The sequence below is a fragment of the Oncorhynchus keta genome, chromosome 2, assembly GCF_023373465.1.
Source record: "Oncorhynchus keta strain PuntledgeMale-10-30-2019 chromosome 2, Oket_V2, whole genome shotgun sequence".
Taxonomy (NCBI): Eukaryota; Metazoa; Chordata; class Actinopteri; order Salmoniformes; family Salmonidae; genus Oncorhynchus; species Oncorhynchus keta.
In genome coordinates this window covers 31,239,774-31,263,980 of record NC_068422.1, presented here as the reverse complement: position 1 = coordinate 31,263,980, position 24,207 = coordinate 31,239,774, and the positions used below count along the sequence as shown (strand labels likewise).

The following is a 24,207-nucleotide window of genomic DNA, read 5'->3' as shown; positions in this document are numbered from 1 at the left end:
GGTATAGTAAGAGACGCTGACCAGCGAAGAAGCAACTGAGGTACTGAACAGTGACTTCTCTAGGAGATACAAACACAAAGCATTCCAGGACCTTGGACAGCACCCGGTACCCAAGAGGAACAGCAGATCATTTACTAAAGACAATGTAAGACTTTTTTCAGATGATGCTATTTGTTTTTGATAATTATGATATTTGTTAGATATTCTTTTCAGTTAGGCTTCACATCACATTCTATATTCTGAAGTTTTTGTCATTGTATCCATCTTCCAGCAAATTAATAACTGTAAATAGTTATTGATTCAAATATAAGAATGATTTTTGATTGGCAATAGCATTTGATCACATAAACAAATGTTCATTCAAAGGTTGAAAACAAGTCCTCACCAATTGGATACGGGCGCAACTGCACATTTGTCTTCATTCTCAACGTGTTTGTTTTCTGGTGGCACTGGGAAACACAATAGAAAGTGTTGATAAACTTGTTTTTCTGTGCATAAAGGCGTACCGAATGACGAGGCAATCATTTTAAGAATTATTGGGTACCGAATGACGAGGCAATCATTTTAAGAATTATTGTCGTTTTCATATTGACCATAAGAATGTAGGCTATCTGAAAGAAACATTATTGAATGAAACCCATATCTCTTTTTACAGGTATAAAGCGATGTTACAACGGAACGGCTCCCAGCTCCTTTTCCTAATAGCCCTGTGCAGTGTGTTATATTCCCGGACTCAGTGTTTGCCATATGCATCTATGAGGTAGGAATAGTACCGCTATTAAGCATGCGGACATAAAGGTTTAAAAGAGCATCATTAGTTACTTTTGCCAAAGAGTTCAAAAACTGCAACGATGTACTAACTTTTTATATTATAGGCTATCGGCCAATAACTTTATGTGTATCAATAGGAATGTATATCATCATGGACAAATACATTATAGGCTATAGTGTTAACGTGTTTTAACTTATTCTAACTCTGGGTTCATCAATAAACAAGACAGTCAACAATTAATTCGTCGACTATATCCTAGAATAGTACTTTCTAACAATAACATTTACGTCTTGAGAAATGTTATGTAATTTTTTTCCACCGGCTACTTTCATATAAGTGAATATTGATTGATTGTGTTCTCTGGATGATTAAGAAAGTAATGAATAATAATGAATAATAATTTATTCTAATGGAATATTGAATGTCAGGATACAAATCATGTCTGCCTGGTGACTTAGTGTCGTTTTGGTATTGTTTAAGAGTAATCACATACGCCCATATTTGTTTTACCCCAATATTAGCCTATTGAAACGCTCTGCCCATAAATTACTCCGAAACCATCTTTCCAGATTTATGCTAGACAGTGTGACTAATAACTGTTTTAATCTGTTGGCAGACCGACGAGACACGCAGACGGTCTCTTTACAAGTGGATACAGCAAACTTCTTGGACAGCTGTCGGCGCGGCGGTACCTGGAATCCTTGATTGGAAAGCGAGTCAGGTAGACTGTAGTTTATGCTTTTCCTCCAGATTAGCGCGCAGTATGATAATATTCATAACATATTTTCAGGAACATTCAGGTTTATTGAAAACATTTAGAGTCAGGAAGCATGACACAAATATATATTCCACAAAATTGTCTTCCTGTATGCCTATTTCTGTGATTTTAGTCTCTTTGAAAAATTAGGTTATCCTTAAGAAAGTTGTATTTGCATATCTGCCTTGAAAACGGTTAATAATCTAATTTGTTGTAATTGTATTAGATTTGTCATCACAATTGTGATTTACTTCTGGGTTAAAAAAAAATATTTATTGGATAAGTTCAGTAAAAGCCAAAACAGGTTAGCAAATGTCTCAAAAATGATGGACTAAAATGTGTTGTGGTTAATTTGTCACAGTGATGACATGATGGAGGACCAGGTACCAGTGAAGCGCCACTCAGATGCCATTTTCACAGACAACTACAGTCGCTTCCGCAAACAGATGGCTGTGAAGAAATACCTTAACTCAGTTCTGACAGGAAAGAGAAGGTGGGAACAAGTACAGAGCACAATAAAGGATTGTGTGTTTGCCAGTGTGCATGCATGTGTATGTCCGCATGTGCATTTTTGCAGTGTGCCTCCACAGTGTGAGGAAAGTCAAATGTACCCTTCTTGTCTTTTCAGTCAAGAAGACCCTCCCATGCAAGAAGAATCCAGAAGTGAGCCCTCGTTTCTAGAGAGCTATGATGACGTCGATGTAGATCACCTTCTCAATAACTTCCAATTGGTCGGTTCAGTCTCTCTCCTCCTCCTCCTCCTCCATTCACTTTCACTCCACTCTCATTTCTACGTTTAGTTGAACGCCATCTCAATTGGGTTGTTACTGTGGTGGTCATTGCATAGAGAAGGTATGGAACACAGTGTGGTCGCACTGCTACGCATAGAGACAGCAAGACCTGACACCTGTATAGTGGAGTTGTAGTGGACAAACGTAGCTGCATTTCCAGTACATTGTACTGCTAAGAACATACTGTATAGCCATAGGGCTACTTTCATTTTACTACAGAAGCTCAGCTGTTGAAAACATATGGGCAGTAGAGTATGATGTTTCTACTAAATGAAAGCCCTTATCACGTCTTCTCATACCATGATTTGAAACTCTGTTGCGTGTACTTGTGATTCTCTCACTATTCTGATCAATAATCAATTATCTGGACCTTTCTCTTCCTCCTTCTCTCCCTCACTCTTTCCCTCTGCTCCAACTGTCTTTTTCAGCCACTCTGAGGAAGACCCGCTGGTGCGATTACTTCAATCAGTCAACCTCATCGATTTGCTATCCAAAACAAATATTTCAGTTCTTCAACAATGGACATGTTTCAAAGTCAAGTCTCTACAGTATAAAGTAAATGTTTACATTGTATACAAGATATACTGAAACTACAAATATTGGTCTGAAGATGTAGGCAACAGTAAATACTATATACGTCCACCTGGGATCAGATAGATTTGCTTTGACCAGGACTGTAAATGGTAGTTCAATAAATGCATTCCTAAAACAAACTTTATACTGGTATAAAGTATAATCAGCTCATACAGTAGAGGACCACATTTAGAGTGACACTGATGCATATAATCACGTTATATCCATGTGGAACAATGCTATACCTTGTGCATAAACTTACCTAGAGCATTTAGTTATGTAAAACCGTGCATCCAAATAAAAGATGTCCATTTATTTTTCAAAGCTGAGTAATTTTGTAAGTAAATATTGATGTTGATTATCTCTTTTCATGTGAAAAAGTATTGCAAAAAATGACAAATTACACCACAAACTTATAGTTGCACTCAACATGTGCTTTGATGACCTGCTCACCTGAATGAAGATGGTAAGCAAAGACTACTACATTTGATTTCATGCATATCAACTTCATACCATTTGAAATGATCAGTTTCATGACAATACACATGCTAAATAAGCATGATATTGGCTTTCAGATCAAATCATCAAAAGATAGAGAAGGACTTGAAAGCAACTGCCTTGTGTCTCAATTAAGGTTGGCAGGGATCATAATTTTTTTATTTATTCACTTCAAAAGACATGAGACAAAGAATAGCATTGCAGATACACACTTACATTAATTTATTTCAACAGACATAGATAAGTCATAGGCTGTCTTCTAATCATCAAAATGATGAGAGGACTGTGAGAAAGATTGTTTCCACAAAGTGAGAATTATTGTTCCATTTTTTAAATGAATGTAACTCCGTATATATTCAGTGAATAAAATGACATAGGCTATACTTGTGCGATTGTTTTTACGTGTGATTTTTCTTGCCATTATAGAAGGATTCAATTGGCATAAATAACAAAGAATAGCCTTGGATTTTACATCTACATGTAACTTTTTGATGGAGCAATTTATATATATATAAAAGAAATTGGGACCTGAACAGACGTGACATTTGTATACACCCCTAATCTCACTTCTACAAGTATAATCTCAATCACAATGGCCATATCCAATTTGCATTATGAAGCATTGACATATTTTGATAGTTATTTAAAAATATACACTGCTCCAAAAAATAAAAGGAACACTAAAATAACACATCCTAGATCTGAATGAATGAAATATTCTTATTAAATATTTTTTTTCTTGACATAGTTGAATGTGCTGACAAAAAAATCACACAAAAATTATCAATGGAAATCAAATTTATCAACCCATGGAGGTCTGGATTTGGAGTCACACTCCAAATTAACGTGGAAAACCACACTACAGGCTGATCCAACTTTGATGAATGTCCTTAAAACAAGTCAAAATGAGGCTCAGTAGTGTGTGTGGCCTCCACGTGCCTGTATGACCTCCCTACAACGCCTGGGCATGCTCCTGATGAGGTGGCGGATGGTCTCCTGAGGGATCTTCTCCCAGACCTGGACTAAAGCATCCGCCAACTCCTGGACAGTCTGTGGTGCAACGTGGCGTTGGTGGATGGAGCGAGACATGATGTCCCAGATGTGCTCAATTGGATTCAGGTCTGGGGAACGGGCGGGCCAGTCCATAGAATTAATGCCTTCCTCTTGCAGGAACTGCTGACACACTCCAGCCACATGAGGTCTAGCATTGTCTTGCATTAGGAGGAACCCAGGGCCAACCACACCAGCATATGGTCTCACAAGGGGTCTGAGGATCTCATCTCGGTACCTATGGAGGGCTGTGCACATGGACTGCTGTGCGGCCCCCCAAAGAAATGCCACCCCATACCATGACTGACCCACCACCAAACCGGTCATGCTGGAGGATGTTGCAGGCAGCAGAACGTTCTCCACGGCGTCTCCAGACTGTCACGTCTGTCACATGTGCTCAGTGTGAACCTGCATTCATCTGTGAAGAGCACAGGGCGCCAGTGGCGAATTTGCCAATCTTGGTGTTCTCTGGCAAATGAAAAACATCCTGCACGGTGTTGGGCTGTAAGCACAACCCCCACCTGTGGACATCGGGCCCTCATACCACCCTCATGGAGTCTGTTTCTGACCGTTTGAGCAGACACATGCACATTTGTGGCCTGCTGGAGGTCATTTTGCAGGGCTCTGGCAGTGCTCCTCCTTGCACAAAGGCGGAGGTAACGGTCCTGCTGCTGGGTTGTTGCCCTCCTACGCCCTCCTCCATGTCTCCTGATGTACTGGCCTGTCTCCTGGTAGCGCCTCCATGCTCTGGACACTACGCTGACAGACACAGCAAACCTTCTTGCCACATCTCGCATTGATGTGCCATCCTGGATGAGCTGCACTACCTGAGCCACTTGTGTGGGTTGTAGACTCCGTCTCATGCTACCACTAGAGTGAAAGCACCGGCAGCATTCAAAAGTGACCAAAACATCAGCCAGGAAGCATAGGAACTGAGAAGTGGTCTGTGGTCTCCACCTGCAGAACCACTCCTTTATTGGGGGTCTCTTGCTAAATGCCTATAATTTCCACCTGTTGTCTATTCCATTTGCACAACAGCATGTGAAATTTGTCAATCAGTGTTGCTTCCTAAATGGACAGTTTGATTTCACAGAAGTGTGATTGACTTGGAGTTACATTGTGTTGTTTAAATGTTCCCTTAATTTTTTTGAGCAGTGTATTTTGGTCGTTATTTACAGATACATAGTAAGCATATTGATCAAGGTAAAATTGTTTTTGTAATATGCATTGGCCTCAGCATGTATACAGTGTAGGCTACATATGGTACGGTAGTGTGTCCATCTCACTGTATGTTAACCTGTGTAGAATCACTATCGTAATCTGTGCCAGCCGCCAGGGCTATTTTGATGGCCTCCTCGGCCTCCTAACCAGCTAAGTGTAATCATGGGTGTGAAAAGGACTGTAAACAATACCATGTCATTGACTATAATGTATTATAAACTGGGTGGTTCAAGCCCTGAATGCTAATTGGCTGACAGCCATGGTATATCAGACCATATACCATGAGTATGACAAAACATTTATTTTTACTGCTCCAATTACGTTATTAACCATTTTAGTATAGCAATAAGGCAACTCGGGGGTTTATGGTATATGGCCAATATACCACGGCTAAGGGCGTGCGTTGCGTTGTGCATAAGAACATCCCTTAGCCATGGTATATTGGCCATATACCATATCCCCTCGTGCCTTATTGCTTAATTGTACAATGCTTAGTTCACTGTATAGTTTCTGGCAGGTATAAGACCTACTATCCTACCTCTTTGAATAGAATGTGCTTTCTTCATCGAAAAGTAAAAAAGTTTTCACTGACCCTCTTACATGGTGATGTTCAATTCTTAACTCATATGAACAAAAAACACAATCACATTTACTACATTATTTTGGGATGACTACTCACTGTGTTGGAATCATCGAAGCCAGTGTGAAAACGTGCCACGAAAGTCATGACTCAGTGTGTTTACAAGTGTCGAAATGGCACAGGATATTTGACTCATAAATGTCATAAGCAATACGCTGGGAGGGGGGTTCCAAATTAAATGACATTATTAGCAGGGACATATGTGGGATCTAAAATGAGAAAATACATTCAAATCACTGTCAAGTTGCATCTATGTCAAAGCTTTTAATTACCAGGAAACAACAATTCTAACAGTATGTACAGGGATCCACATATTGTAGATATGGAAAACAATCACATGATGATTCCTTTGACCAACACATTATCAAAACTATCCTCTCACCACGTTGCTATGGTAACCATGCACCTGTTTCAAGCACAATCTGACAATACCTATCTTTTGTGATTATTAAATGTCCTTATAAATCAAATACAGTAGTGCTGTGCACTGGTTGGTTTTGTATTCCATCATCTTTCAGTATCACCAACAACCATGTTCTCTGAAGGCAGGGCAAACAAAAACACTTTACACTGATAAAGTTTCTTGTGGGCTCCATGCATCTCAATTTGTCACATCATATTCCCGTCGTTACGGTGCTTGGGGTGAAGCAAAACTCCATGGCGGTGACTAAGGACAGCAAACAAAGACAAAAACATTTTCAGTTGAATCGGGTGGTCAACCTTAGTGCCCTATTCAATCAATCCCCAATAAGTAAAATAATGTGTGTGTGTATGCGTGTCTGCACCAGAGGAGGCTGGTGAGGGAAGGACGGGTCATAATAATGAATGGAGTAGAGTAAATTGAATGGTATCAAACACATGGAAACCAGGTGTTTAATGTGTTTGAGATTATTTCATTTATTCCGTTCCAGCCATTACTATGAACTCCATCCTCCCCATTTAAAGTGTCACCAGCCACCACTGGCCGGTGCATATGTGTGTTTTTGTGTCCACTCCCCAGTGTAAAGCGAATGATATGTCATTATTCTCTGCCTTGTGGAGGCCAGACTCATTAACTCTCATTACAGTTGATCTTAATGGCCCCTGCAGGCCCCCTGGGTGTAAAAATAGAGAGGCTCAAGCACGGTCAGGTCCAGCATTTTTACTCTGAGCTCTAACTGACTGCTCTCACTGGCTCCGGGCAGTAATTGGAACTACCACTAAAGCGACCCATCCTTACAGATATGGACAAATGGATAGTGTGTGTATGCCCCTGCGTCTACAGTATGTACCTATGCCTTTCCACCTAGCCCTCCAACCACTTCTTTCTCAATGTGGGAAAGCAAATATTCAGTCGCAATGTGACTGGCATCCTGATAAGTGTACCCTTCGAATGCTCGCAACATATCTTGGTAATTACTTAGCTGAATGTTGGGCCACTCTTCCTACACCAGTTTTACACTCTAATGATACGGTCAGTGTGTGGTGATTCAGTCTTGACTCAGGGGAAGGGAGGGGGGGTTGCTGATTTCAAGGGGGGATAGTACTTCTTCCTGGCCACCCCACTTCCTGTTTCTTGCCTAGCGGTGTTGCCACATAATGTTTGTGACAGCGTGTAATGGGATCGACCTTTGGCTGTGTGACATATGGCCGGGCGACAGGTGTCAGTCACTCCTTATCAGTGTCACACCGTCCAAAGCTCCATCATACACCAACCGGCAAGTTGTGTCCGTACATGCGCACCAACCACTGTGTGTGATTAATGATGTGTGCGTTTCACCATCACATTCTGAGACATATGAGGTTGAGAGAGAAGCAGAGAATAGAGAAAGGTAGCTAAATGGTTGCCTAAATGAGAGGCGTTGTACAAAACAAATGAATCAACAACTGGACCATCTCTAAACAGAGTATGAAAGCACAGAGTTTGATGAATGCCGATGACGTGATTACAGCGTTTCTAAACCCAAAGTTGCAACACCACAAGACCTCCGGGAATGCTGGGAAACAGACCAAACCCCGACGGTTTGAGAAGTCAATGAGAGAGTGAAAGGTTCTTCCTTAGTTGTTCATTTTCTCAAAATCTGAAGGCACAACCTAGATTCGAGACAACGTCTTAAGCAGTTTAACATGTTATTACTCCAACCTCGTGAAAGTGACAAACTGACGCGTTTTCATTTTCATAAAAACTACCTTATATCGCAGGAGTGGCTTTCGGCGCGAGATGAACGTTAGATCCGATGACGTGTTTCTACAGCATGATTTTTGCTAGGCAACGCCATGACATCGCCTACAAGTGTGATAAGGGATTTCCTCTCACAGAGGAGAGCTTCCGGAGCCCCTCAGCCCAGCGGCGCCGGAACCCCTCAGCCCAGCGGCGCCGGAGCCCCTCAGCCCAGCGGCGCCGGAGCCCCTCAGCCCAGCGGCGCCGGAGCCCCTCAGCCCAGCGGCGCCGGAGCCCCTCTGTCCCGAGCGGCTGCCCCTCTGTCCCGAGCGGCTGCCCCTCTGTCCCGAGCAGCTGCCCCTCAGTCCAGTGGGGTCATTAAGTAGGGTCGCCGTGGTTAGGAGGCCACGGAAGCGGACAAGGTGGGGGACTAAGACTATGGGGAAGTGGGGGCCACGTCCAGCACCAGAGCCGCCACCGCGGACAAATGCCCACCCAGACCCTCCCCAAAAGGTTCAGGTTTTGCAGCCGGAGTCCGCACCTTGGGGGTACTGTCACACCCTGACCATAGTTTGCTTTGTATGTTTCTATGTTTTGGTTGGTCAGGATGTGATCTGAGTGGGCATTCTATGTTACATGTCTAGTTTGTCTATTTCTATGTTTGGCCTGATATGGTTCTCAATCAGAGGCAGGTGTTAGTCATTGTCTCTGATTGGGAACCATATTTATGTAGCCTGTTGGGTTTTGTGGGTGATGGTTCCTGTCTCTGTGTTTGCACCAGATAGGACTGTTTAGGTTTTCGCACATTTATTGTTTTGTTAGTTATTTCATGTCTAGTTCCTTTATTAAAGAACATGAATAATCACCACGCTGCATTTTGGTCCGCTTCTCCTTCACCACAGGAAAACCCTTACAATGGGTTGTCAGGCTAGCGAAATTACCCAAACAGTCAGCATTACCCCAATGTTCTAGTAGAGTGGAAGATCTGTAGATCACAATGCCCCCTCAGCCACACTACAGAGGAACATGTTTAGAATTCCTCTAAATGTTTAGAATTCCCCATGAAACTGTTCTTCAGGCTAATTGTATAGGCTGTTGTCTCTGGGTGCTGGGTTCCAGACTGTCAAATTGCTCTATAAGGCAAACTTGAAAGTCTGACACACACATCATACACTACATGGCCAAATGTATGTGAAAACATGCTCGTCGAACATCTAATTCCAAAATCATGGGCGTTCATTTATTTTTTATTTGTTTAACCTTTATTTAACCAGGTAGGATAGTTGAGAACAAGTTCTCATTTACAACTGCGACCTGGCCAAGATAAAGCAAAGCAGTTTGTAACACATGGAACAAACAAACATACAGTAGAAAAAAGTATATATACAGTGTGTGCAAATGAGGTAAGATAATATAAATGCATTCCAGGTGACTTCCTCATGAAGCTGGTTGAGAGACTGCCAAGAGTGTGTAAAGTTGTCTTCAAGGCAAAGTGTGGCTACTTTGAAGGATCTCAAATATAAAATATATTTTGATTTGTTGAACACTTTTTTGGTTACTACATGATTTTTGCAGAACCCCAGTCCTAGACAGGATAAGGGAGGTAAGGCAATAAAATAGGCCATAGTGGCGAGGTAATTACAATATAGCAATTAAACACTGGAGCTAGAAGGTTTTGCGACGAGTATGAAGCAAGGGCCAGCCAACGAGAGCGTACAGGTCGCAGTGGTGGGTAGTAAATGGGGATTTGGTGACAAAATGGGTGGCACTGTGATAGACCACATCCAATTTGTTTAGAGTGTTGAAGGCTATTTTGTAAATGACATCACCAAAGTCGAGGATTGGTAGGATAGTCAGTTTTACGAGAGTATGTTTGGCAGCATGAGTGAAGGATGCTTTGTTGCGAAATAGGAAGCCGATTCTAGATTTAATTTTGGATTGGAGATGCTTAATGTGGGTCTGGAAGGAGAGTTTACAGTCTAACCAGACACCTAAGTATTTGTTATTGTAGTTGTCCACATATTCTAGGACAGAACCGTCCAGAGTAGTGATGCTGGACAGGCGGGCAGGTGCAGTTAGCGATCGGTTGAAGAGCATGCATTGAGTTTTACTTGCATTTAAGAGCAGTTGGAGGCCACGGAAGGAGAGTTGTATGGCATTGAAGCTCGTCTGGAGGTTAGTTAGCACAGTGTCCAAAGAAGGGCCAGAAGTATACCGAATGGTGTCGTCAGTGTAGAGATGGATCAGAGAGTCACCAGCAGCAAGAGTGACATCATTGATGTATACAGAGAAGAGAGTCGGCCCGATAATTAAATCCTGTGACACCCCCATAGAGACTGCCAGTGGTCCGGACAACAGGCCCTCCGATTTGACACACTGAACTCTATCAGAGAAGTAGTTGGTGAACCAGGCGAGGCAGTCATTTGAGAAACCAAGGCTGTTGAGTCTGCCGATAAGAATGTGGTGATTAACAGAGTCGAAAGCCTTGGCCAGGTCAATGAATACGGCTGCACGGTATTGTCTCTTATCGATGGCAGTTATGATATCGTTTAGGACCTTGAGCGTGGCTGAAGTGCACCCATGACCAGCTCGGAAGCCAGATTGCATAGCGGAGAAGGTACGGTGGGATTCAAAGTGGTCTGTTTGTTAACTTGGCTTTCAAAGACCTTAGAAAGGCAGGGTATGTATAGGTCTGTAGCAGTTTGGGTCTAGAGTGTCTCCCCCTTTGAAGAGGGGGATGACCGCAGCAGCTTTCCAATCTTTGGGGATCTCAGACGATACAAAAGAGAGGTTGAACAGGCTAGTAATAGGGGTTGCAACAATTTTGGCAGATAATAGCACCTTCAGATTTTGCAGCTCTTTCAGTACATCAGCTATCTGGATTTGGGTGAAGGAGAAATGGGGAGGCTTGGGCGAGTTGCTGTGGGGGGTGCAGGGCAGTTGACCGGAGTAGCGGTAGCCAGGTGGAATGCACGGCCAGCCATAGAAAAATGCTTATTGAAATTCTCAATTATCGTGGAATTATCGGTGGTGACAGTGTTTCCTAGCCTCAGTGCAGTGGGCAGCTGGGAGGAGGTGCTATTACTCTCCATGGATTTACAGTGTCCCAGAACTTCTTTGAGTTTGTGCTACAGGATGCAAACTTCTGTTTGAAGAAGTTAGCCTTAGCTTTCCTAACTGCTTGTGTATATTGGTTCCTAACTTCTCTGAAAAGTTACATATCACAGGGGCCATTTGATGCTAATGCAGTACGCAACAGGATGTTTTAGTGCTGGTCAAGGGCAGTCAGGTCTGGAGTGAACCAAGGGCTATATATTTTCCTGGTTCTACATTTTTTTAAATGGGGCATGCTTATTTAAGATGGTGAGGAAGGCACTTTTAAAGAATAACCAGGCATCCTCTACTGACAGGATGATGTCAATATCCTTCCAGGATACCCGGGCCAGGTCAATTAGAAAGGCCTGCTCGCTGAAGTGCTTTCGGGAGCGTTTGACAGTGAAGAGGGGTGGTCGTTTGACTGCAGACCCATTACGGATGCAGGCAACGAGGCAGTGATCGCTGAGATCTTGGTTGAAGACAGCAGAGGTGTATTTGGAGGGCAAGTTGGTTAGGATGATATCTATGAGGGTGCCCGTGTTGACGGATTTGGGGTTGTACCTGGTAGGTTCATTGATAATTTGTGTGAGATTGAGGGCATCAAGCTTAGATTGTAGGATGGCTGGGGTGTTAAGCATGTACCAGTTTAGGTCTCCTAGCAGCACGAGCTCTGAAGATAGATGGGGGGCAATCAATTCACATATGGTGTCCAGGGCACAGCTGGGGGCAGAGGGTGGTCTATAGCAAGCGGCAACAGTGAGAGATTTGTTTCTGGAAAGGTGGATATTTAGAAGTAGAAGTTTGAATTGTTTGGGTACAGACCTGGATAGTATGACAGAACTCTGCAGACTATCTCTGTAGTAGATTGCCATTCCGCCCCCTTTGGCAGTTCTATCTTGTCGGAAAATGTTATAGTTAGGGATGGAAATTTCAGGGTTTTTGGTGGTCTTCCTAAACCAGGATTCAGACACGGCTAGGACATCTGGGTTGGCAGAGTGTGCTAAGGCAGTGAATAAAACAAACTTGGGGAGGAGGCTTCTAATGTTAATATGCATGAAACCAAGGCTTTTGCGGTTACAGAAGTCAACAAATGAGAGCGCCTGGGGATTGGGAGTGGAGCTAGGCATTGCTGGGCCTCGATTAACCTCTACATCACCAGAGGAACAGAGGAGGAGTAGGATAAGGGTACGGCTAAAGGCTATAAGAACTGGTCGTCTAGTACATTCAGAACAGAGAGTAAAAGGAGCAGGTTTCTGTGTGTGATATAATAGATTCAAGGCATACTGTATAGACAAAGGTATGGTAGGATGTGAATACAGTGGAGGTAAACCTAGGCATAGAGTGACGATGAAATTGTCTCTAGAAACATAATTTAAACCAGGTGATGTCACCACATGTGTGGGAGGTGGAACTGAACGGTAAGCTAAGGCATATTGAGCAGGGCTAGAGGCTCTACAGTGAAATAAGACAATATTCACTAATCAGAACAGCAATGGACAAGGCATATTGACATTAGGGAGAGGCATGCGTAGCCAAGTGATCATAGGGGTCCAGTGAATCGTTAAGCTGGCTGGAGACATGGCGATTCAGACAGCTAGCAGGCCGGGGCTAGCAGCTAGCAGAAGGGTCTTAGAGGTACGTCGCGAAGGAAGAAGTCTGTTTTAACCTCCTCGTGCAGAGCCTCCTCGTACGGTTCCGTCGGCAGACCAACCGTGATGGATTAGTAGGGTTCTGTGTAGTAAAGGTGCCCAAATGAAGTTGGTCCCCCCTTTGCTGCTATAACAACACTCTTCTGGGAAGGCTTTCCACTAGATGTTTGAATATTGCTATATTGACTTATTCCATTCAGCCACAAGAGCATTAGTGAGGTTGGGCACTGATGTTGGGCGATTAGGCCTGGCTCGCAGTCGGCGTTCCAATTAATCCCAAAGGTGTTCGATGGGATTGAGGTTAGGGCTCTGTGCAGGCCAGTCAAGTTCTTCCACACCGATCTAGACAAACCATTTCTGTATTGACCTCACTTCGTGCACAAGGGCATTGTCATGCTGAAACAGGAAAGGGCGTTCCCCAAACTATTGCGACAAAGTTGGAACCACAGAATAATTTAAAATGTAATTGTATGTTGTAGTGTTAAGATTTCCCTTCATTGGGAATAAGGGGCCTAGCCCGAATCATTAAAAACAGCCCCAGACCATTATTCCTCCTCCACCAAACTTTACAGTTAGCACTATGCATTGGGGCAGGTAGCATTTTCCTGGTATCCTCCAAACCCAGATTCGTCCGACTGGCAGATGATGAAGCGTGATTCATCACTTCAGAGAACGCGTTGCCACTGCTCCAGAGTCCAATGGCAGCGAGCTTTACACCATTCCAGATGACGCTTGGCATTGCGCATGATGATCTTAGGCTTGTGTGCGGCTGCTCGGCCATGGAAACCCGTTAAGCTCCAGACAAACAGTTATTGTGCTGACGTTGCTTCCAGAGGCAGTTTGGAACTCATTCGTGAGTGTTGCAACCGAGGATAGATGATTTTTACGCACTACGCACTTCAGCACTTGGGTGTCCTGTTCTGTGTGCTTGTGTGGCCTACCACTTCGTGGCTGAGCCATTTGTGCTCCTGGACATTTCCACTTCACAATAACATCACTTCCAGTTATCCGGGGCAGCTCTAACAGGGTAGAAATTTTACGAACTGACTTGTTGGAAAGGTGGCATCCAATGTCACTGAGCTCTTCAGTAAGTCCATTCTACTGCCAATGTTTGTCTATGGAGATTGCATGGCTGTGTGCTCGATTGTATACACCTGTCAGCAACAGGTGTGGCTGAAATAGCCAAATCGACTTATTTGAAGGAGTCAACACATACTTGTATGTACTGTATGTAGTGTATCTATAGTGTACAGTGCCTTGCGAAAGTATTCGGCCCCCTTGAACTTTGCAACCTTTTTCCACATTTCAGGCTTCAAACATAAAGATATAAAACTGTATTTTTTTGTGAAGAATCAACAACAAGTGGGACACAATCATGAAGTGGAACGACATTTATTGGATATTTCAAACTTTTTTAACAAATCAAAAACTGAAAAATTGGGCGTGCAAAATTATTCAGCCCCTTTACTTTCAGTGCAGCAAACTCTTTCCAGAAGTTCAGTGAGGATCTCTGAATGATCCAATGTTGACCTAAATGACTAATGATGATAAATACAATTCACCTGTGTGTAATCAAGTCTCCGTATAAATGCACCTGCACTGTGATAGTCTCAGAGGTCCGTTAAAAGCGCAGAGAGCATCATGAAGAACAAGGAACACACCAGGCAGGTCCGAGATACTGTTGTGAAGAAGTTTAAAGCCGGATTTGGATACAAAAAGATTTCCCAAGCTTTAAACATCCCAAGGAGCACTGTGCAAGCGATAATATTGAAATGGAAGGAGTATCAGACCACTGCAAATCTACCAAGACCTGGCCGTCCCTCTAAACTTTCAGCTCATACAAGGAGAAGACTGATCAGAGATGCAGCCAAGAGGCCCATGATCACTCTGGATGAACTGCAGAGATCTACAGCTGAGGTGGGACACTCTGTCCATAGGACAAAAATCAGTCGTATATTGCACAAATCTGGCCTTTATGGAAGAGTGGCAAGAAGAAAGCCATTTCTTAAAGATATCCATAAAAAGTGTTGTTTAAAGTTTGCCACAAGCCACCTGGGAGACACACCAAACATGTGGAAGAAGGTGCTCTGGTCAGATGAAACCAAAATTGAACTTTTTGGCAACAATGCAAAACGTTATGTTTGGCGTAAAAGCAACACAGTTCATCACCCTGAACACCCTATCCCCACTGTCAAACATGGTGGTGGCAGCATCATGGTTTGGGCCTGCTTTTCTTCAGCAGGGACAGGGAAGATGGTTAAAATTGATGGGAAGATGGATGGAGCCAAATACAGGACCATTCTGGAAGAAAACCTGATGGAGTCTGCAAAAGACCTGAGACTGGGATGGAGATTTGTCTTCCAACAAGACAATGATCCAAAACATAAAGCAAAATCTACAATGGAATGGTTCAAAAATAAATATATCCAGCTGTTAGAATGGCCAAGTCAAAGTCCAGACCTGAATCCAATCGAGAATCTGTGGAAAGAACTGAAAACTGCTGTTCACAAATGCTCTCCATCCAACCTCACTGAGCTCGAGCTGTCTTGCAAGGAGGAATGGGAACAAATGTCAGTCTCTCGATGTGCAAAACTGATAGAGACATACCCCAAGCGACTTACAGCAGTAATCGCAGCAAAAGGTGGCGCAACAAAGTATTAACTTAAGGGGGCTGAATAATTTTGCATGCCCAATTTTTCAGTTTTTGATTTGTTAATTTTTTTTTAAATATCCAATAAATGTCGTTCCACTTCATGATTGTGTCCCACTTGTTGTTGATTCTTCACAAAAAATACAGTTTTATATCTTTATGTTTGAAGCCTGAAATGTGGCAAAAGGTCGCAAAGTTCAAGGGGGCCGAATACTTTCGCAAGGCACTGTATCTACCTATGCATCTTTGTGGAAACAGGGAAAGTATTGCTGGTACATAAGACTCTTGCTGCAGATGTTGACAAACACAATCATGGAAATTGTCTGTTTTGTTGTGGCAGAAAAAAGGCTAATATCAGAAAATTGTCCGAATCAGATCAGTGAAAGTAAGTTACTGTAGTTACTAGTTACAAGCCTTGTATGACTCATACACAATTCCACTGTTGACGTAAACAGGGATGGTAAACGATAGGAAAACACCTGATTGTGTGAAAGTCTAATTACTTCAATTATGAGCTTTCATTTGGAGAAGTGTCCCAGTGTCGCTGGAGTTCAATAAATCAGAGTAATGAAAGACCCATATGGTTCTCTGCCCTGGAAAGGGCAGCTAAGAGATCAATTATCTGGTGTACTGAGAGCAAAAAGGCCATCTGATACATACGCACTCAAATGCAGTGTCCTGAAAGATGATGGCATTTGGGGCATCCGTTAAACATTTAATTCAATTTGCATGGCTTTACTCACATTAAGAAACTATCTAGATTAAAATAAGAATGCATCTGTATATGTGAGAAAGAGTAAACATAATCAGAAAATCCCAATCAACAGCCATGTTTGACTTATAGCAAACAGATACAGTGGTAACCTTGGGCATCTTATTTTCTTGTTTGTATACTCTACATATATGAAATATTTTTTTTCCTTTGCCCATACCCTCCAAACAATTAGTGGAAGAAATAAGCAGGGGGCGGTTGAGAGGTGGGAGTGCTACATTTAGTTCCTCCACTGTTGTCGTTGCACAGAGCAGGAGGGGGAAGTGACAAAAATAGCAACCACAGCTGGCAGGCCATTTAGGGACAGTGATAGAACAGTCAACTGGACATTGACATTTTGTGTAGCAGGCAGCTAAAGAGTGCAGCCCCAGGACAGAGGTGCACAGAGGGAGCTAACACAACTGTGGCCAGACACTGATGGAAGGGGCAGACGCACACTGAGGGAGAGGCTAATTGGAAAAAACACATGTTTTGGATCTGCAGGAGAAAAACAATGGCAACCCGTGTAAATGACAGCAAAATGCTTTTAATGCACAGAAAGCATGTTTCATGTGGTCACATATTGTATTCGGCATCACTAATCTGCATTAAAAAATATGTAGATTGGCATCACTAATCACTATTGAAAGATATGTAGGCTTACCACCTAAGTTTGAGCCTCTAAAACATACCCAGAAAACAACCTCTCTTCATGACGCATTATGTTTCTTGTCCCTTCTCATTTCACAGGAATATTCTGTGCACCACTGATTATTTCAACCAGGAAATAGAGCCTATGAAACCAATTTCACAGTCAGACTGTGGAGAAACTGTACTACCCAGACATTTTAATTGAACATGTTACATATCCTGAGTGGTGCAGTGGTCTAAGGCACTGCATCTTGGTGCAAGAGGAATCACTACAGTACCTTGTTCAAATCCAGGCTGTATCACATCTGGCTGTGATTGGGAGTCCCATAGGCCGGGTGCACAATTGGCCCAGCATCGTCCAGGTCTGGCCAGGGTAGGACATCATTCATTGTAAGTAAGAATTCGATCTAACTGACTTGCCTAGTTAAATAACAATCACAATTATGAATTGAAATGCCCCTAATAGTTGGGTGGGTGCTACACTTTCGGTGGTGGATCTGTTCCAGCCTTCCTACAGAGGACAGAAACGGAGGTGCCTGATGTAGAGCTATGGGCCTGCCTAGCGGACTGTTTCTCCCTCCCTGGCTGTACCGTCGACCTCAAGCTACTCCGTCACTGAACTGAATCATCCAGCTGTAGAAGACCTTATTTTTCAGATAAGCCTACACATTGAATGCAATTTTGTTATTGGAAAATACCGGTATTATAAGCGTGAATCATTAAAACACAATTAAGTGTGCAGAAATACTGGCTGTTTTCAGCTATATGTGGTCTTCTAAATTCATTAATCTTTCCAGATAGTGAGCCAGGAGGTTTTTAGAGCTACACTATGGCACCATCTAATGGCTGAATGGCTTAGTTTCACTAGTTGTTAAAGCTTTTGAAGCAAGTGGCAAACAGGCTATGACAGTGATGTCATTTTCCAGGAAGTAGCTTTGTAGTTTTTGAACTTTTGTAGGCTTTTGGAATAGTCTTCAATGGACAAATACATAGCAATGGTCTTCAATACAATAACTTAAGTATCTGGCAGAAGTAAACTAATACACAAATATATTGTATACATATATATTTTTTTAAACAGCTGTGTTTTCACAAATTAAGATATAATTGTCAAGACCCTGGAAGTATGATGTAGCTTACATACCCCTACTGGCATTGTAACATGTGTTCTTCTTGATAAATTCTGAAAGAAAGTTGGTGCGTATTACAAGGTTTCTGTTAGTATGTGGCCTTGAAAAATAAAAGATCCGTTCTTAAATCCCAAGAGACATTTATTTAAACAATATAAATATTTACATTTCTCACATTTAAAATATGTACAAATATACGACAAGGACAAGGACATTTCATTAAGAAAAATACAAGTCTTGGAAAAATGTATTTGCATCCAGTGGGATGTTCTTTTTTTGGGCTTGCAGTACGATTGTCGCTTTCTGACGACATTGTCAGACAACTGGAATCACTTGATTGCCTCAATACAGTCTACTCTTAATGCAGAGTATTCCAATAGCCAAGATACCTTTGGTCTTCGGCGGAGGCGGTAGAGGGCTAAAAGGGCTATGAATAAAACAAATATTCCATAAAAATTATGTTAGTTTTAAAAGGTGAGCGATTGAGTCTTATCCCAGGCTGCGTTCATCTCACAGGCGCCTGACGTTCCTCTTGCTGCGAGCGCTGCCAATGAGGATGGGCGTGGCTGTGGAGCTGCTAGGCCGCCATGTCAGCCGGGTGCAGCAGGTGGAGGAGCCGTGGAAGGGGCCCTGGCACTGGGTGCAGAAGTCAAAGGCACAACTAAAGCGGGTACAGGTGGCCCTCATTGCGTCTGCATTGTGCTTGGCTGGAGAGCCGCAGCGCTTACAGGGCTTCAGCGACTCGTGCTGCTTCAGCGAACTGGCAGCCTAGAGAACACAACCAAACAATGTATAAGGCTACAGAGTATAACTCACAATATGTAACATGAAGATAATGTCAATTACTTTTTTGGAACTGATTGGAAGGTGACCAACCCAAGTACACACACACACACTGAGCACCATCATGTCCTCTGAACCTTCATATGCAAAGTGAATAGAGGAACCCTCACCTCTTGGTATTCTCTGAAGCGAGATTGGTGGGAGCAGTATGGCGCCTGCGTGCATGCTCTCTGGGAGAGCATCCTCTTGGTAGACTTCTGGATAGGGATTGAAGCTACTCTCTGCATACAGGACATTACAACCCTGGAAAGGGTGGTGTCTCTCGTCAAAAAATCCACATTCTCCAGTCCTACGGGGATTCTTGAGTCCTATAACAAAAAAGGACATTGCTATTTAGCATACAATACTCATGCAGGGGATTACCCTATGGTTAGGCAATTAAGATTGAAGTACTGCAAAGGGCCTCTAAATAAATGTAAATATCAAACATATCAGCAAAGTTGGGAGCCCCTGCAAAACCGTCAATGTGAATTGAAAGCAATGATACCTGATATTAGAGGTCGACTGATTAATCGGAATTCAAGTTGTCATAAGTCGGTAATCTGCCTTTTTGGACACCGATTATGGCCGATTACATTGCACTCCACGAGAAGACTGCGTGGCAGGCTGACTAATAATAATAATAATAAATGCCATTTAGCAGACGCTTTTATCCAAAGCGACGTGTGCATACATTCTACGTATGGGTGGTCCCGGGAATCGAACCCACTACCCTGGCGTTACAAGCGTCATGCTCTACCAACTGAGCTACATTCCCTCTGGGAATCTGTACAAGAGTATGTGTTTGCAGTGGTGTGGTTGTGGTGCGATCCTGACTACCTGATGCAAGTGCAGCAAGGAGCCACAGTAAGGTGTTAGCTACCATTAAACGCATCTTATAAAAAACAAACCTTAACATAATCACTAGTTAACTACACATGGTTGATAATAGTACTAGTTTATCTAGTTTGTCCTGCGTTGCATATAATCGATGCGGTGCCTGTTAATTTGTCATTGAGTCACAGCCTACTTTGCCAAACAGGTGGTTCAACAAGCGCATTCGCAAAAAAAAAGCACTGTCGTTGCACCAGTGTACCTAACGATAAACATCAATGTCTTTCTTAAAATCAATACACAAGTATATATTTTTTTAAAACTGTGTATTTAGTTCATATTGCTACCATGAATTTCTTTCAACTAGGGAAATTGTGTCACTTCTCTTGCGTTCCGTGCAAGCAGTCGGGGTATATGCAGCAGTTTGGGGCCGCTTCACTCGTTGCGAACTGTGTGAAGACCAGTTCTTTCTAACAAAGACCGTAATTAATTTGCCAGAATTTTACATAATCATGACATAGGTTGTGCAATGTAACAGCAATATTTAGACTTAGGGATGCCACCCGTTAGATAAAATACGGAATGGTTCCGTATTTCACTGAAAGAATAAACGTTTTGTTAAGTCTATGATTTGATAGAGCAGTCTGACTGAGCAGTGGTAGGCAGCAGCAGGCTCGTTTGAAGCATTCATTCAAACAGCACTTTCCTGCATTTGCCAGCAGCTCTTCGCTGTGATTCAAGCACTGCACTGTTTATGACTTCAAGCCTATCAACTCCCGAGAGAAGGCTGGCAATACTAAACATCCAATAGTCAAAGGTATATGAAATACAAATGGTATAGAGAGAAATAGTCCTATAATAACTACAACCTAAAACTTCTTACATGGGAACATTGAAGACTCATGTCAATAAAAGGAACCACCAGCTTTCGCATGTTCTGAGCAAGGAATCTAAACCGTAGCTTTTTTTTTTTTACATGGCACATATTTCACTTTTACTTTCTCCAACACTTTGTTTATTGCATTATTTAAACCAAATTGAAAATGTTTCATTATTTATTTGAAACTAAATAGATTTTTTTGATATATTATATAAAGTTAAAATAAGTGTTCATGCAGTATTATTGCAATTGTCATTATTACAAATATATATATTTTTTAAAGTTGTCCTCCAATAATCTGTATCAGCGTTAAAATCATAATCGGTCGACCTCTACATGATATACATGACATCCATTTAAAATGTTAGCACTTACCTGTAGTCTCTGTTCAGCTTGGTCACATTTACGGAGTGCAGACTTGTCTTGGCAGATTATTTTTCTCCAGCTCTTGCTCACTTTTCTACAGCTGTGAAGAAAACAAAAACAACCATGAATATATGATAAGAGTACAAAACCACTTTCACGTTGAAAGATCTCTATATAAAATCATAAGAGCAGTAAAGGTCAAATGTTTACCTTATCAAGTCAACATCAAGAAGACACAGGATCCTGGTTAGGATGTGCTTCATGTCCCTCTCCTGCAGAGCTTTTAAAACATCCATACACTCAAGGCCCATGTTCCCACCAATAACCCTTTCAAGGCCAGAGTCCTCTGCTAGCCAGCTAATGACAGTCCAGTCATAGCTCTGGGTCCTCTTGAAGCTATTGGTGAGTTCTTGGCAGATGGCATGTTGAAACTTCAGTATGGGGAGTTGAGAGCCAGAGTGCTTAGCCTTGTGACAATCAGCAACTGGAGTACATGGGGAGAATATCTCCAGTCCTAGAGACTCCCCTTGTTCATTAACATTATAAAAGTCCTCCATCTGGCTGTTCTGTAAAGACAGGTAACCGCTGTCCTCGAATGCTTCACAGCCGAGGTTCACCTCGTCAAGGATGCGGTCATATTGGTTGTTCTCCTTATTGTGAACACCTTGCACATCATCGTTGAGGCAAATGTTGGCAGAGGTGAGACCTGGAGATAGTTGTTTGACTACTAATTGGATGCATCCCATGAGTGGTGAGGTTGAGAGGCCTGACTCCTTGTATGTGACATGTTTCTCCATGTCGCATGCAAACCGGAGTTCATTGTTGTTGGACTGACACTTCATTTTTCATTGACTTCACAAACTGTATCCCTGAGCAAGAAGAGAAGTCATTAGTCAGTTCCATCTCACAATCAAAACGCGCCAAACTGGCTAGCTACAGTATGTAAGTTTCAAACCAGTGTATTGCCCCACTCAGTTACTCGATATAGCTGAATTCTAAAACATAACATTAACGTTAAACCAATTTACCATACACCTAGTTATCAAGAAGTTGCTAACTAGCTGCAATATCTCCATAGTGCGCCTTCCTTTTCCCCCCAAATTTACTTTGTAGCATAGCTAGGTAGCCAACTAATTTGGCATTACGGTCTTTGATATCACAATAGCTAACTAACGTTTCATGCATAGTCATTTAGTACAAAATAAGCATTTAACGTACCATAACGTATTAAATAATTTTAATAGTTATAGTCGTTTCCACCATCACGTTAGCTATATTCATAGGATAGCCAATGGCATTGGTAATGCTAACTAGTCTAATTTTGAGCCGCTAACTTAAGTGGACTTAAAACAAGAATCTGCAACTATAACGTCAAAAATATACATGTCGTTAGCCAACTATTGCAAATCGTACAACTGCCTAGTTAAGTTACCTACACGGTTAACTAACGTTAGATAACTACAGTGACATAGCCAGGCCAGGTATGGCTAGATACCGCTAGTTAGTCAAGCAGCTAACTAGCTATGTAGGCAAGCGAGTAGCGTTAGCTAGCTAATATTGTAACAAAACTAGGGTCATCATGGCTAGAAGGATGTGCGTTCTCAAATAAACGTCAAAAGTTGCGTAACTAGCCTGAATCAAATGAAATGAGTAATAACTATTAGCCTAGCAAACAATTTAACAACACAGTTGTTGATTGAGGTAAGAAAAATATTGCATACCTTTAAGATAACTTCACCTATTTCTGGTCTGCCACCGACATTAGCAGCTAAACTGGGTTCGGAAACTTTCTTGATGCTTGAATGAGGAAAATATGGAAAAAGCGCCAGTTCGCTGCACCTTTGAAATCCGTATCCAAAATGTCACAAACCAATGAGGGAAGTTACCTTTAAACCGGGGAACCAATGGGAGAACAGAATAGCGCAAACGGCCGTCTAAAGTCAGAGCTTAAACTGCATAAGCTCCACTACATTTTTTTCGACCATTTCAAACATGTACCAGTTATCTTTCTTTGCAAATACAATAGAAATACACCGAGGTAGAGGTGATTCGTTAAAATATTGGTGCAATGTTTTTTGTTTTGTTTGTTAGAAATACACTATTGGTCAAAGGTTTTAGAGCACCTACTCATGCTACATTGTAGAATAACAGTGAAGACATCAAAACAATTAAATAACACATATGGAATCATGAAGTAATCAAAAAAGTATACAGAAGATATCCCTATTTGGTAAAAGACCAAGTCCAAGAATAGCTCAAATTAATAAAGAGAAACGACAGTCAATCATTACTTTAAGACGTGAAGGTCAGTCAATCTGGAAAATTTCAGGAACTTTTAAAGTTTCTTCAAGTGCAGTCGCAAAAACCATCAAACGCTATGATGAAACTGGCTCTCATGATGACCGCCACAGGAATGGAAGACCCAGAGATACCTCTCATTCTGCAAATGAACCTCTTCACAACATTACTGAGATAAAATATGGTTTTTTATATACAGTACAGGTCAAATGTTTGGACACACCTACTCATTCAAGGGCCCAGCAGAAGACCCAGAGTTACTCCTGCTGCAGAGGATAAGTTCATTAGAGTTACCAGCCTCAGAAATTGCAGCCCAAATAAATGCTTCACGGAGTTCAAGTAACAGAGAAGACTGTTTGAATCAGGCCTTTATGGTCGAATTACTGCAAAATAAAACACTACTAAGGAACACCAATAAGAAGAAGAGACTTGCTTTGGGCGAAGAAACATGGGAGCATTCGCGCAAAACTGAAAGCTCGAACCACCGCATTTAACCAGGGAAAGAAGACTGGGAATATGGAAGAATACAAACAGTGTAGTTATTTACACCGCAAAGCAATCAAGCAGCCTAAATGTCAGTATAGGGACAAAGTTGAGTCCCAGTTCAAAGGCTCAGACACAAGACGTATGTGGCAGGG

At 42.1% G+C, this 24,207-nt stretch overlaps 2 protein-coding genes across 2 annotated transcripts; one reads left to right on the top strand and one right to left on the bottom strand.

The window, feature by feature from the left end:
• LOC118361655 (VIP peptides-like) lies at nt 1–3,774 on the top strand. The gene is made up of 6 exons (XM_035741768.2): nt 1–145; nt 656–760; nt 1,389–1,493; nt 1,891–2,022; nt 2,158–2,260; nt 2,749–3,774. Coding segments are annotated over exons 1-6 (456 nt in total). The 5' UTR covers nt 1–143; the 3' UTR covers nt 2,758–3,774.
• A 14,702-nt stretch (nt 3,775–18,476) lies between these two features.
• Nucleotides 18,477–23,151, bottom strand: LOC118399282 (F-box only protein 5-like). The gene is made up of 5 exons (XM_035795237.2): nt 22,993–23,151; nt 21,482–22,140; nt 21,281–21,371; nt 19,323–19,520; nt 18,477–19,137 (listed from the first exon to the last, which is right to left on the bottom strand). The coding sequence occupies exons 2-5, from the start codon at nt 22,111–22,113 to the stop codon at nt 18,880–18,882; spliced, it is 1,179 nt and encodes a 392-aa protein (XP_035651130.1). The 5' UTR covers nt 22,114–22,140; nt 22,993–23,151; the 3' UTR covers nt 18,477–18,879.
• Between the last annotated feature and the right edge of the window lie 1,056 nt (nt 23,152–24,207).